Source organism: Hakea prostrata, chromosome 2, assembly GCF_041222555.1.
Source record: "Hakea prostrata isolate BN-2017 chromosome 2, UWA_Hpros_2, whole genome shotgun sequence".
Lineage (NCBI taxonomy): Eukaryota > Viridiplantae > Streptophyta > Magnoliopsida > Proteales > Proteaceae > Hakea > Hakea prostrata.
In genome coordinates, this window is record NC_142601.1 from 55,634,802 (window position 1) to 55,650,761 (window position 15,960).

The 15,960-nt window shown below is 39.6% G+C and overlaps 1 protein-coding gene and 1 pseudogene across 1 annotated transcript in view; both read left to right on the forward strand.

Moving 5' to 3' along the window:
* The window catches only part of EMB2410 (embryo defective 2410), a 46,604-nt gene extending 34,240 nt beyond the window's left edge, over positions 1–12,364 (forward strand). The window contains exons 16-24 of the mRNA XM_089145198.1: positions 3,734–3,799; positions 3,937–4,068; positions 5,496–6,320; positions 6,419–6,699; positions 7,848–8,104; positions 9,619–9,857; positions 9,967–10,146; positions 10,408–10,677; positions 11,737–12,364. Of these exons, the coding sequence (XP_089001324.1) occupies positions 3,734–3,799; positions 3,937–4,068; positions 5,496–6,320; positions 6,419–6,699; positions 7,848–8,104; positions 9,619–9,857; positions 9,967–10,146; positions 10,408–10,677; positions 11,737–11,883 (2,397 nt within the window). The 3' untranslated portion in view covers positions 11,884–12,364. The remainder of the gene's footprint in view (positions 1–3,733; positions 3,800–3,936; positions 4,069–5,495; positions 6,321–6,418; positions 6,700–7,847; positions 8,105–9,618; positions 9,858–9,966; positions 10,147–10,407; positions 10,678–11,736) is intronic.
* A 1,837-nt stretch (positions 12,365–14,201) lies between these two features.
* LOC149025008 (omega-hydroxypalmitate O-feruloyl transferase-like) lies at positions 14,202–15,642 on the forward strand (annotated as a pseudogene).
* The last annotated feature ends 318 nt before the right edge of the window (positions 15,643–15,960 follow it).

Here is a 15,960-nt window from a genome sequence, read left to right on the forward strand (position 1 = left end):
TTCCAAGTTGGAGAATATTGTAAGAAAGAAGAGGATAAACCGTCATATGATCCGTGGCTCTGATCAATGATCCAAGGAGTAGAAACCGAAGAAGCTTGAAAGCTGTAAAAGTTTTACTGATATAGCAAGGTAGGAGTTGGTAGGGTAGTAGAGGAAGCGAGTGGTGAGGCCGACCGTCAATAGTTGTCATGTTGACAAAATTATCTCATTCTTGAGTCTTCAACCTTTGAAGTAACCGAAATGTGAGAATAGAATAGCCAAACCACCCAAATGATAGAATTCAAAAAATACTTATAAAGAATACCATTTTCCTTTCTCCAATCGATCGACCGATTCGATTCGATTTGATCCCGATCCGATTCGATTCGATTCGAGGATATGGAAAATCACAAACAAGTCCCCGAAAGTTTGTAAATTTACAAACCTAACCCTCAAACATAGTAGACGCCGTTTCTTTTATTTTGGTTGGCCGATCAAACAGAAACCATAAATACAGATAGTCTTCACTCTTCAGAGTCTCTTCAGCGGAAGTTGCAAGCTCCAGAAGAAGAGCAATAGCAGGAGCACGAAGTTCAGAAGAAGCGGAACCGATCTAATCTATGATCTATCCAAAAGCAGCAGCGACAGAAGCGAGAATCGTCGCAGAAGCGCAGGAAGCGTGCTTCTCTCTCTCTCTTCCTCTTCTCGATCTTCGAGGTGGAACCGAAACGATAGTGCAGCGTGCAATGGGTTTGAAAAGGGAAAAAATTCTGCAAACGATGGTTGCAGAATTATGGTTTGAAGAATTGATTTCGCGATGGTGCAGAATTAGGTTGTAGAAGAACAAGAAAAAACTGCGAAGGGTTTTGGTGAAAAAATATAATTTGCTATGGGGTTTATGGGTTTGAAGAAAGAAAAAAAATAGAAGAAGATCCTAATCGAACTTAGGCTTTGATGCCATGTTGAAAGAAACGATTGTGGTGAATGGCTTCTTAATCCATGATCTCAAGCCCTCTATTTATAATTAAGTGAAAAGTAGACTATTACAAGGAATAGAAGTTTACATGAATGCAAACTCTAATTTAACTCCTATACAAACTCTTATTAGACTCCTAATAGAATCCAACACTTTTCAATCGCAAAGGCGTTGGGACGTCCTATTGCACTTGACAATAGAACTAAATTGGGGTTCTCTTGGTTGAAGTGGATAAGGGAGCGGAGCGTGTGTTTGAAGTTCAAGTTGAATGCAATGAACCAAGAACATAGAAGGTCTTCAGCTTTACTCAATCAGTGGTGTACGAAGATGGTGAGAAAATTTGCTGAGATTTTTTGGCCATCTAGTTGCTTAGTGTTCTGTTAAGAAGAAGAGTGAGGAAGTTCTGCGGAGTTGGAGAAGAAAACACTAGAAGTGAATTCGGTGGTGGAAGAAGATGGTGCAAACGTGGATAGGGAGAGTCAAGTTCAACTCTGGCTGGATTGGTTGACACTGTGATTGAAACTCCTGATTTGTCTCCCTCCTTTGACGCTCAGAAATTGTTGAATGAACCTAGCTCCAACGAGGAAGAGATAGAGAATGATGGGGAGTCTAGACTCTTAAATTTTGAAAATTCAGGGAATTTTGCAACAGATAGAGATTACGCACAGGGGAGGGCCCACTTTCAACCGATTGCACAGGATTTGGGCACCCCTAGTTTGTCCTATACAGGACAAGTGGTGTCTTCCTTGAACTCTTCGGATGGGCCCCACTTGGATGCTTCCCAAGGTGTGGAGGGTGGTTTGGTGGTTGTTTTGCTAATTGTGGTTGATGCCTTTGAACACTGAATTAGTGAATGATCGTTTGGTGGTGTCCTTTGCTGAGATGGATAGGGTTGACCAGCTACCTTGTGCTGTGGAGGCAGAGAAAGGAAAAGGCAGGGGCAGTCCACCCTGCGAGGAGGCAACAAATCTATCCTAATTCTCACAAAAAATTTGCTTTGGAATATTAGAGGCATGACAAAGAAGGCTGCTGGTAGGGCCTTAAGCATGTTGATTCGTAGTCATACACCTGATGTTTTGTGTTTGGTTGAGCCAATGATAGATGTAGTTCATGCTCTAGCGCTGTCTTTTAATCATTTGGGTTACCATTGTGATATAATCTCAAATGTGAGGGCTGAGGGAGTCCCAGATAGAAACCATTTGTTTGATGGAATAAAGTGGGGTGGGAAGAAGTAGGATTTTCTACTTAATAGTGAAGTCTGCGTTCTGTGTTTGTTTAGCTCAGGTGGTATAATGGAGAGACAGCTGTCCATGATTTAAGAGAATTGTCTACTTACGTGGCAAAAACAACTTTTCCCACCCCCTCTTGTAAAAGTTGCACTTTTAGATGGGACTTTGTGGAAAATGGAGGGAATAGAGGAAAAATATATTATTTGTATTTAACATGGGACCCACATTTACAACTTTTCCATTAAATCCTTTCCTTTCTTATTTTGTTCCCTGTTTCCACTTTCCACTAGTGGGTCCCACCTTTTTATTTTCCCACCCCTTTTTTTCTTGCAAACAAACGGTCTATTAGTGTCCCCTTGTAGGTCTTTGTCTTTCTTGACTAGGCCTTGTAATTATTTCATGGTTGTTCGTCTTGTTTTCTACCCCCCTTCTTTTCTTTCTTTCCCTTCCTTTTTGGGTAATGAAATTTCTTATTTATCCAAAAAGTAAAAATAAAAAAGTTTGTCACCGAAGAATGCCTAGCTAGTGAGAAAGTAAGGCACAAGTGACTGTTTGGATGAGCCAATTTTAGTCTGATTTATCCATGATGTGAATTCAATGTTACTTAGAAGTACTGTTAATACTTTGTGGAAACTTAGTACCAACTTAGGCTTTGGTGGGTCTAGAATGTTTCTGTTCGTTTGTACATCATAGATTTCTAAGCTTTGTCATAGATAATCCATGATGGAGATGCAAGCCAAGATTATGCCTCAGGAATAAATAAGGAAGGAATTGAAGATATTTCAGTATGTGATGATTCAACCTGAGGCAGAAGTGGGATGATATGCTTTTAATGCCTTGATGGCTTGATCTTGAGACCATTGTGTAGAGGTGCTGTTATGTTACATTCAGGAAAAAATAGTATAACTCAACTCAACTAGAGCTATATCAACTGACTGAGGCAGAGTCTAATGGGTCCTGATTCCTGAGTTGCCATCCAAGAAGATCCAAAGCCCTTATATGCAATGACAACAGTGTGCACTTTAAAATGTTGAGGCTACTTGTTTTCTTGCATTGTCTTGATTACCTGTTCATTTGATATCTCTTTAAATGGTATACACTGAAGGAGAGTCAAAGACTCTTCCTATTTTCTGCAAAGTGGTATCATATTAGAAAAGGGCGATTTGGAACTTATCAACAGAAAAGAAAGGTAAATTTGTAATTTGAAGATTCAGTTCAAGTTGTGCTGTCAACCTATAAGGGGTTTGATTTGAATTCTCAGTTGTTTACTTACATTAATTTAATTTTCTTCAAAGCAACACCTCCCTTTACTGGAAAAATGCATGTGCTGTGGCCTCTTTAGTTATTCATAATATACTAGTATTTATATTGTGAGTTTTATGCATCATATGAGAATTGTTTGACATGTGAAATCACCCTACTCAAGACAAACTTAATCTAAAATTCATGGTAAGGACCTGAACCCTATTGGTTAAATAATTTATGATGGTATGTCTCTTCGTTGTCATGTGTGAAACTGATTATCTAGTTGCGGACTACTTATTTGCAGGACCTATTTATACAAACTTTGTCAGCTGTAGGCTTATATTTTGAAAGTCTTCGAGACCTGCTTGAGGTACTCTCTTGGCTGACGTGTCCATACGTGGTTCTGGCTTCTGAGTTTTACTTCCATTACCTTTCTGCTAGGCTTATTACAAATTTGTCTTCATGTCTTTCTGCTTTGAGGGTCATAATAGTTCCATTAATTCACAGGAAATAGGGAGGGAGAGCACTCCATTAGATGAAGTCATTCTTGAAGACATAACTCTTCCAGGTTTGGCTGAACTAAAAGGTCGCTGGCGTGGCTCTCTTGATGCTAGTGGTGGAGGCAATGGCGACACGATGGTATATCTTCTTGAACCCATGTTTAGGACAACGCATTTAGTATATCAGGCATGCATTTAGTTGATTAATTCAGGTAACATTATCTATCAATTATAGCAACCAATATTATTGCTGTAAATTCGCTAAAATTAGTACTACCATTTTGCTGGAATACCAGATATTGATTTGTTTATTTTATTATTAATAAAGGGCATTCTATGCCTGCAGATTCAGAGAATATGTAGGCACATGATGTTACTCAAATAACAGTCCTGTTGCTTTTTGAAACCCAACATCTAACTCCCTCTTGTTGTTTACTTGTTCTTGGACAAAAATTAATCATAGGAGTACATAAACCTTGTTTCAACTGCTTATCGCAAAAGCTTTGAAACATGGTATCAAAGCCACAAACATCCCTGCTAAGTGCAAGGGGATTTATTTATATGCTTGTTCCACCTTGGTGCATGCAGAACCGTGTGGGGGATGCTCTTGCAAGTGGGAGTGGGGTTGTGTGTTGTTTTGTGCTGATATATATTGTTGTGGTCCAAATAGAAATTTTGGGATAGGCGGCTGTAGTAATCCCATTATGTGCCCTCCACCTCCCCTTTACAAGCCTTGTGTTCCAATCCATTGCACACTTGTATGTATTGGAACACAATTTTCATATGCCATAATCTCTCTTGTATTTTGTATCTAAAGGGGAAAATAAGGACTAGAATGTGACCATCTTTATTGTTTTGAACTTCACTGTGATTTATTGTAATGGTTACGGTCACGGTACAAAGTGTCGGCTATATATCGCCATGTTGTTGGGGGGCGACATGAGTCACATGACTCCCCCCAGTGACACAACATATACCAAATGTTGACGATATATCGCCGATTTTTCAGCAATATATTGCGAAAAGTCGATTTTTCGATGATATATCGCAAAATTCGCCATATTTAACAGAATGTGAAGCATGAGTCATACTCAACATAATTGTATAATGAATTGTAGACTTTAATGCTTTTCTTCACCAGTTGTGTATTTTTGTTCTCTTTGCATGTTTACATTAGTTTATATGAGTTTTCCAAACTTTCAGTTTTGCCTGCATATAGTCTGGCATGTGCCAATCAGAAACTTTAGATTAAGTGATGTTTTAGGCCAAAATAATGCTCCCAATGTGTTTATTGGCCTCAAATTAGGCTACATAACAAAATTCAAGCCAAAATGACCCTAGAAACCCCCCGAAACTAGGGTTCGAATTTTCATCGGCCCCCCTGCCAAAAGTTGCTGATATGTCGGCGAAATGTCGCGTGTCAGTGGTGTCGCCAGCCACCGACATGGCGACACTCTCCGACATTTCGGACCTTAGTTATGCTACCAACTTTGTGGCTAGATAGAGATGTTTCATCGCTGCTCCTTGTTTTCATATTTATTATCTTTCTATGGGCATGTTTTACAGGCAGACTTTGATTTCCATGGCGAGGATTGGGAGTGGGGAACCTACAAAACTCAACGTGTCCAGGCAGTTGGCGCATACAGCAACAATGATGGTCTGCGTCTTGAGAAAATGTTCATACAAAAAGATAACGCCACAATCCATGCGGATGGGACTTTATTAGGACCAAAAACAAACCTTCATTTTGCTGTTTTGAATTTTCCAGTTGGTCTAGTCCCAACGCTAGTTCAAGTGATTGAGTCTTCAGCCTCTGTTGCTGTACACTCTCTGCGGCAATTTTTGACACCCATTAAGGGCATTTTGCATATGGAAGGAGACCTCAGAGGAAGCCTTGCAAAGCCAGAATGTGATGTACAAGTACGATTACTTGATGGAGCTATTGGAGGGATTGATCTTGGACGAGCTGAAGTTGTTGCTTCCCTGACCTCTGGCAGTCGTTTTCTTTTCAAGGCGAACTTTGAACCCATTATTCAAAGCGGACATGTACACATTCAAGGAAGTGTTCCTGTAACTTCTATGCAAGATAACATGTTACAGGAAGAAAATAAGGAAATGGATAAAGTAGGAGCAATTTCAATCCCTGGTTGGGTGAAGGAAAAGGATAGAGCTTCTGTTGAAGAAATTAGTGAAAAGAAGAACTCCAGAGATAGAAATGAAGAGAGTTGGGACATCCAGTTGGCAGAAAGTCTCAAAAATTTAAAATGGACCATATTAGATGTGGGGGATGTTAGAGTTGATGCAGACATCAAAGATGGGGGTATGATGTTGATAACAGCCTTGTGCCCCTATGCCAACTGGCTTCATGGCAATGCCGACATTGTTCTTCGGGTAGGTCAAGTGGATAAAATTTCTTTGAAGTTCAGTATTTTCGGAGACAATGAAAATTTTATTCTTCTAACAAATATGATCCTTTTTATTTGAAATAGATTCGAGGCACAGTTGAGCAACCAGTGATGGATGGATCTGCATCATTCCACCGAGCATCTATATCGTCACCAGTGCTACGGAAGCCAATTACCAACCTAGGTGGTACAGTTCATGTAAAATCCAACAGGCTATGTATCAGTTCCTTGGAAAGCAGAGTGAGCCGAAGAGGAAAGCTGTTCGTGAAGGGGAACCTACCTCTGAAAACAAGTGAAGCGATTCCTGGCGATAAAATTGACTTGAAATGTGAGGTTTTGGAAGTTAGGGCAAAAAATATCCTAAGGTATAGTGTTTTATTTTCCTACACTGGAATATCTTACATTTCTTTAGGTGCTCCCCTTTGGTTTTATTGCACCTTATTCTGGTGCCTTTGTTATCCATACTTGATGTAGCCTTAGATTGCAACAGATCAACTAGGGGGCCAGTCTTCCAAGATCTCAACTCAAAAGTTAGGGTTTTAAGGTTTTAGGATTCTGGAGTAGTCGATGGGGTATACAAGAACATAGGTAATAGGTTATAGTGGTTGGATGGAAATAAAACATGGGGAGAACTTAGGTAGTGGTATATGGGGGAGGGGGTTGATTCCTATGGTTTGGACAGTTTAGGTTAAAACATTGGATGTTGGATGATATTATGATGTTTAAGTTTGATTGAATGAAGGGGATGATAAATATAGGCTATGGGATGGACTTCCAACGGATTTTAATGGTTAGGTTTGACTGGAAATAGGTTTTAATGGTTACTTGGTTAGAACCGATGGACTTACTGTTATGCCATTGTGCCTCGCCAGTAGGAATAGCATAACTCAACTCAATTCAATTCATCAATTCCTGGCTCAATTGAGCAGTTACATCTATATTTATAGCCTTATTGACTGAGATAGTTTTCAAACTCAAACTAGGACTCAAAATTAGAAATTTGACTTTAAAATATAACAGGATTACTGTTGACATAACTTTAGGACTCCTAACATTCTAAACGACTCTTCAAATAAATAACTAAAAATGAATTCTATCTAAATATTAGGTATTCTAATCTACCTCAAAATGCTTTGAATCGCCACTAATTTCGTGTATTAGCAATGCCCCCACTTTATTTGCTCATAAATTAGGCCCATTACATCAATAGACCCAAAAATAAGAAGTCCAATGTCTATGCAACCCACCAATGGCCCAGAATAAAGTATTCCAAGGCTAAACTCATTGAGGCATTATCAACTGCAACAATACTTGTGGCTACTGTTGCTTTCTTTCTGCCAGATCATGGAAACTATTGCTCACTTTCTCTGATGTGTTTCTTTTGAGTACACGTCTTGAAACTGAATTCATTTCTTAGCTTTCAGTTCTATCAGATTTTTTGCATTAGCAGCTGTTTCTTATTTATTTATTTTTCTTTACTTCGTTAGTGCTAACATGTCACTTTTGAAAACAGTGGTCAGGTGGACAGTCAGATCCAAATAATGGGTTCCATATTACAACCAAACATTTCTGGAATGATAAAATTGAGCCGTGGAGAAGCATACCTGCCTCATGATAAGGGTAATGGAGCTGCTGAGTTTAATAGATTGGCATCAAGTCGATCAAGCCTTCCTAGTCGCAGTTACAGCCGAATGGCTTCTGCCAGGCATGCTTCACGGTTTTTTGGTTCAGGACCTTCTTCTTCCAATGCCAAATTCCCTCAACAGCCAGGTACTGTAGTGTGTAAGGAGAGAGATTTCTGAATTTCATGGACTTCTAGCCAAAGAGGGACTAGACATATTGCAGTGTCCATAACTACCTGGAAGGTCTTCCAGTTTTTTTTCCCAAACAAACAGCCGCATTTGAAAGCTAATTTCTTTTTATTGTTGCTTTCAAAGTAATTTTGGGAAGACTCTTTATATTTCCATGTGGTTGTGTTTGCCTTAGAGATGATAATGTGATGGAAAACAAGCAGAAATCTTTCGGGCCATTGCTTTGGCTTCCTAATGTATATGCCAAGTCCTTCAGTAAGCTGGGATTCTAGAGATAGCTGTCCGTAGGCTTCCTGATTCTATGGTGGCCTTTTTAAACAACTTCAATGGGTTAGTCAAGAAAATAGTTTGATATTTTAATTTCAACATGGATGTAGTAGGTTGAAAGTGAAATATTGTAGATTTCGCTCAAAATTCTACTGAAATCGCATTTGGTTTACCATTTCAGTTGTCAAATGGTCATTCTTGGTTGAAACTTTGGGAAACCATATTAAACATATTTAAACATTTAGCTTCAAAGTGATAATTTGGCTTCAGATCTTAGGTTGATAATTGTATAGTGTATGCTTCAGTGTCTTCTCTCTTCTATGACCTATTTTACACATCTAACATTGACAAAATCAATTGAAATATGTACAGAGAATGAAGAAAAACCATTTTTACGGAAGATCAACATAGTAGTTTGGCTTTGGACCTCCATGATATATGGAGGCCATGTCATCCTCTGCATGAAGACTTTCTTAAAGTCTATCACAACACAGCCTTGTAGGTGATATTTTGAAATTTGAGATGATTAGACCAAATAATGCTTCAAATCCATCCAAATGTTGAAGGTTGTGCCATAAAAGAATTGAGGTTTTCCAGTAGTTCTGGAGTCCTTCCTTAGAAGGGGAAAAGCTCGAAATTATCTGGGATGGTATTTGTTTTTTGGTAGAATTTTCTGGGATGGTCAAAATGACCAACACAGTTCAACCCAGAGTGGAGCTCCGTATTGTTTCAAGGCTTCTTGAATCCAAAATGTTTCGTGAAATTCTAGTAATTTCGACTGCATTTCCAAGCCATGGTTTAAAATATGAATAATTTTTCTCTAGTCTGCAGCAGTGTGCATCATTTTCTCTGTATAATGCTAGTCAGTGTCTCACCTATCAAATGGAGAGAAGTTACCTGCAAAGTGAAAGAAAGGAATTTGAGATGTCATCAGGAAAACACCTGTATCTCAAGTGCCACGTGTTAACTGGTCTGGGTTTCATAAATAGATTGCAATTTGAAGTCATTGAACTGTATGCAACCAAAAAGTACTTCTGCCCTTATATACACAGCTAAGACCCTACGAATCAGGGTCTATGGTGTTGTAGTTGTGAATGCATTTTCTTGGTGGATTATGAAACTGATAAATTTGGATTCTAAATTGTCATCTTTAGCTATGCCTTCGTATCTTGACAATTCAAGGAAGACATTTCTTTGTTGTTTCAGGCAAGCAAGCTGAAGTTGAAAAGGAAATAGAACAAACAAATAGTAAGCCAAATGTTGATATCCGCCTGAGTGACTTGAAGCTTCTTCTCGGACCAGAGTTAAGAATAGTATACCCTTTGATTCTCAACTTTGCTGTTAGTGGAGAGCTTGAACTAAATGGGTTGGCTGATCCTAAATGGATAAAACCTAAAGGAGTTTTAACCTTTGAGAATGGTGATGTTAATCTCGTTGCCACTCAGGTGAATTTGATATTTCTGTTTTCATTTTTGTTTATTTATATTTTAACTAGTTTCCCCTTATGCATGTTAAGTTTTGTAATGTTTTCTTATTTGATCTCATCAAATTCAGGTGAGGCTTAAAAGAGAGCATCTTAATGTAGCAAAGTTTGAACCTGATCTAGGGCTTGATCCCATGCTGGACTTAGCTTTGGTTGGATCAGAATGGCAATTCAGGATCCAAAGTCGAGCCAGTAATTGGCGGGACAATTTGGTTGTGACATCAACACAGGACGTCCTCTCACCCTCAGAGGTATTAGCAGCAGCATTGTATCTCCTACAATTGAGCAGTTCTTGTAACTAGTTTCTTTCTTTGAAGCATACAACATCGCATCTTCAATACATGCTGTTTACATCTGTCAGTAAATTTGTCAGTAGCTAGTTCAGAGTTTTTGTTGTTGAGTTCCTGATTCAGATTGTGTTGTGTATGCTGGCATCTAGTACGAGATCATCGTCAAACGAATTTGCAATTATGCTCTTATCATGGTGTCTAATTTATGGATACTTTGTGCAGGCTGCCCGAGTATTTGAGTCTCAGTTGGCAGAGTCTATACTGGAAGGAGATGGTCAGCTTGCATTTAAGAAGCTTGCTACTGCAACACTGGTGACATTAATGCCAAGGATAGAAGGGAAAGGAGAAATTGGACATGCTAGGTGGAGGCTTGTGTATGCGCCTCAGATCCCTAGTCTTCTCTCTCTTGATTCGACAGTTGATCCCATCAGATCTCTAGCAAATCTTTCCTTTGGCACTGAAGTTGAAGTCCAGCTCGGGAAACGACTCCAGGTAGACTTGCCATTATTGTTTTGTGGTCTTAAAAGTTTCCTCCTGCGATTCCATGATATATAAATTGATTTCTAGAAAGCGTGTAGCTTAGTTACCAGAGTCATTACCCACCTTATTCATCCAATTGTAAACTGCAGAGTTGCTTGAGAATGCAGAGTAGCACTAAATATCTACTCCCAGAACTTTGGGGGTATTCTGTTAGACAGGATCTATGATCCCATTAGAAAGGGTGTCTAGGGAGCCACTGAGGAGGATGGTAGAGTAGCATGTCTGTGGCCTACTCTCTCATATGTAGAGGTTGTTGTCACCTATGACGCTCTGACTATTTACCTTACACAAAAACGATATATCCCATATAGAACAAATTTTATTCACAAAAAATTCAAACTTGGGAAGACAGATCTCAGAAATACTTGTTGAAATCAAAATAGAGATCCCTAAACCGTTCCTTGGTACCTGGATTGTGTTATTGAAAGCAGATGCCTCAAGTCCAAGTAATTATAAATGGACTTTCAGCTTATCAGAAAAATGGGCTCACCTGCATCAGAGACAAACCATTCGTCCTAACTTGTCTTCTGCCGGGATCAAGTGTCCATTTTCTGTATGACAATTCTCATATGAAATTTTCATCCTTATCATTGATCTGTTTAAAGGGCAAAGAACAGTTGTATTTATTTCCAACCACAAAATAAGTAGCATAGTAGTATTGCCTGGTAAATACTTGTCCTCATCCAAGAGCATAGTAGTATTGCCATTAATCCTCTTGAATTATCCTAGAAACTTCAAGGGGAAAATGTCTCTGAGTCACTGTCATATCATACCTCACCCTCACATGAAAGTTTTTTCTTCTCAAAAAATGGGGAGAAATATTTCCGAGTGGTATAAGTTATGCTGGATAAAACTTACAGAATTTGATCATTTTCAATCTTTGGTTCCAACAAGCCTCCCAATGAAAATAACATGGTTGAACTAGTTATCTTTTAGGATTGTAGGATTTTTCTTTTCGAATCTGTTGAGCAACATTTGTCTGTTCATTACATGCACTTCTTTGATTTTCAGGCCTCAATTTCAAGACAGATGAAGGACTCTGAGATGGCAATGCAATGGACTTTGATTTACCAGCTCACAAGTCGCCTACGTGTACTTATACAATCAACTCCATCAAAACGCCTTTTGTTCGAATATTCTGCTACATCGCAGGATTGATTGATGCATGGGTTGCCATCCAAGCTGTAAATTCTCTTTAGACTAGGTATGTTCCAAAAGGTGGAGTTCTGATGTTGTGATCACTGATATAATCAAAATAGCCATTCTTTCGTTTTTTTGTCATTTTTAATTTTGTTGAAAATTTTTGTATATATATTCTTTGGGCCAGTGAAATAGTTGTAATATTGGATGTTGTAAATATGTATTGCATTTATAAGTTTCTTTTTTCATTTCTCATCTCATTTCCCATTTTCCCCTTGGTTTTGTTTGGATCCATGTAGCTGACCCCGTTGAATTTGGTGAAAGCTGATTTTTTTGTTCTATTGGTTGTAATGGATGTTTTAAGTACATTGACATTGTTAGTTAGCATTCTTCCCAGAGATGAATATCTTGTCCACCCCTGGGCGAAGTAAAATTTGTGCTAATTACTTGTCCACAAATCTGGACTAGTGATACAGATCAACGATTCTCTCATAAGTAACATCATAGGCAATAAACGAGGCCAATTCAATTTCTTAAGCCTGCATGATTAGACCAGTTTCTTGTCCAATATGGTACAAACAGTTCCCAATCTGAGGCCTTTCATTGGCTGTTTATTTGTTTTCATTTTAGTTCCTTGTTATCACTGGAATTTATCTTATCTCCAAATTCCAGGTTTATGTTAGGTTTCCTCGTTTGATTAGGAAACTCGGATTCATCCCTTGAAATTTATGTTAATTGATCCTAGGGTTTTCTTCCCCAAAATATATAAGTTGGAGTTTGCTTGTCCGCTGTGATATGTAGAATGGTTGAATTGGTGAGGCTAGTGGGGGTGCCCGTCCAGGAGCAACTATTTTTTTTCCACCCTTGAACAAAGGCTCTTTTTATGTATAGGGAAACAATGTGCATTATGTCACCGAAATGTTGCGAAAAATCATCATGTCGTTCATAGGAGACACGAAACCGGTAGTCAAAACGACATCAACTAAAAGTCGGCTAGAACTCGCTGAAAAATCGACAAACCAACGAAATATAGGGAAAAATTGACAATTCCTCCACCGGTGGCAACTGCTGCTATTGCTGTTGGATGCCGGAAGAGTAGAAGAGAACTCCGAACAACTCGCAGGATGCAGCCTTCTTTGGTCCTCTCTCACTCTCTCTTTCTCCGTCTTCTTTCTCTCTCGCAGGCTCCAGCATAGTCTCCGACTTCTCAGATCTCTCCGGCTCTCCCAGTCGCTCACCGACTTCTTAGTTCTCACTCTCGCTCTCTTCCTCATTCTTAGTTCTCGCTTGTCTCTGCTCTTTGGGCGGTCAATGCACTCACCGTGCTTTCTCTGTCTTTCTTAGCCCTTCTGCTTTACGGCAAGGTGAAAAGTTGAAAATCGCATTGAGGATGTCTCTGTTTATTCATTAGCACCTTACCGTTTACCACTAAAAGTTTTAAAAGTAGTAAATTATATATCAATTGCATAATGTATGGTACAAGCATAACCTTGATGGCTTCACGTGTGAAGCAAGTTGCAATGTCTCGGGGTGTCAATGGTTTCGCCAGCCACCGACACCCCCTTTTCAAGCGATATTTCAAACCGTGTAGGAAAAATCAGGGATGTGATATTATTTATGTTGCTAGCAAGGGTTGAACCCACAACTCTCCATTGAGAAGTGAAATTCTCAACCATTCCACTAACTTATATTTATAGTTCTTGTAAAGTTTTGATCAATGTTGAAATTTAGAAATGATCATTGCTACAGGTGAAGTCCAATTTCCTGAAGCGGAAAGTAGTTGAACAGTGTCATCACAGCATTCCTGGAATAAAAAGGGAGAGGTGTGTTTCATTGTTTAAATCTATGATTTATGCTTTTACAAAAGAAAACTTCGACAGAATGAACTAGTCAGTGGCATTAGACAATATTTATTGTTCTTGTTTTGTCTACTGATAAACTTGTCAAGCTGATCTCAGGAAGAGACTAAAAGTTGCTTCTAGTTAAACTAAACAAAAACTTGCAATTCAACACCTCTAGAAAATTTCGTTAAAAAAGAAAAAAAAATTGTCCAAGTTAATAAGGTGACATGCATATACTGCATGAACAAAGCTGACCAAATAAGAAACTATAAAAAGAACATCTACATGATTTCTTACTGTAGGAACTCTGAAATGCTCTTTACATTATTCCAAGAGTCCCATCTACCTACTGGAACCTCTGCATCCATTAAATAGCAAGTCATGACTAAATCCACCACCAACTACCCTATACCTGCACCTTGTTCCCCTTCTGTAAATTCCAACTTAACTTCAAGTAGAGTTCCTCCAATCACTACCTCTCTTAATCATTCTTCCATGGCTCCATGGATTGAAGAGTTCCAACTCCCAGCCCACTTCAACATCCCTGTAACCTTAGACAATTTCACTACAGTCAAACCCTGCTGGGCCGATTCCGGCCAGCTCCGGTGACTGCCTTTACCTCTCAAACATTGATGATGTAATCGGATCTCGAGTTTTCACCCCAACAATCTATTTTTATGCATCAAACAACTTGAATTCTGAAAGGAAATCGGTCGGAAAAATTCTACATGAATCACTAGCCAGCATCTTAGTTCCTTACTACCCATTTTCGGGTCGGATTCGGGAGGCTTCAAATGGAAAATTGGAGATCTATTTTGGACCCAACCAAGGGGCTCTAATGGTGGAAGCTCACTCAGAGATGACCATCAGTGACCTTGGTGAGCTCACTGTTCCAAACCCGGCTTGGGCTCCATTAATATATAGAGATCCAAATGAAAAGCCGTATCAGGTGGTGGACATGCCCTTGGTTATAGCCCAAGTAACAACCTTCAGCTGTGGTGGTTTCAGCCTTGGCTTACGTATCTGTCATTGCCTCTGTGACGGCTTAGGTGCCATGCAATTCATATCTGCATGGGCCACCACGGCTCGAACCGGCAGGGTCGTAACCAGTCCTGAACCATGTTGGGACCGGGAGTTCTTCCGGCCCAGGGAACCGGCCATGATTGAGTTCCCTCACACTGAGTACATGAGCATCGAGGACGGCTCGACGCTCACCTCAAGCCTTCAGGAAGCTAAACCGGTTCAAAAGTGTTACAAGGTCAGCCGGGAGTTTCAAACCCGGCTCAAACAGTTGGCCCAACCAGAAGCAGAGGATGGGGTGACGTGTACAACCTTCGATGCAATGGCAGCACACGTGTGGAGATCCTGGGTGAAGGCTCTTCAAGTAACACCTCTGGATTACGAGCTTCGATTAACATTCTCTGTGAATGGTCGAGAAAAGTTAAGAAATCCGCCGTTAAAAGAAGGGTTTTACGGTAACGTGGTTTGTGTGGCTTGTGTGACCAGAACGGTTTCGCAATTGATTGAAAGACCGTTTAAAGAGACAACCCGGTTGGTTCGGGAGGCCCGGGTCAGTATATCAGAGGAATATGTGAGGTCGATGGTGGACTACATAGAGGTGAACCGGCCAAGGAGACTTGAGTTCGGGGGGAAGTTAACTATAACACAATGGACAAGGTTTTCAATGTACGAGTCGGCCGATTTCGGGTGGGGCCAACCGGTTTATGCCGGTCCAATAGATTTAACACCAACGCCACAGCTTTGCGTGCTTTTACCAGAAGGTGGTCAAACTTGCAGCCTTGATATGGTGGTGATCTGCATTTGCCTGCCCATCTCTGCTTGTGAAAAATTTAATGACTATATTCAACAAATTGATTGAAAGCACCAAGACCACTAAAAACCTAGAATTGGATCACCATGAAGAATATAGATTGCTTTTTTTCTTTTTTTTTTTGGGTTCAAAAATAGGTTCCATGGGCCATGGTTCCTATTTTTGTCAAAAGTAAATCCCATTGATTGAAGTATCGTTATCTTCATCATATTAGGTAATACATAAATTTTGCAATTAATTCACCTCACTTCACTTCACTTCACTTCACTCCACTACCCGGTTCAGCTCTTATGTTTGATTTCTTTCATCTTGTTTGAAATTCAACCACTACTTTCTCATTTTCTGAAATTGATGAGGAGAATTCAAGCATTGTTGATGATGAGAGTAGGGAGACTCGGTTGCAATACTCGATGTTTTTGGATT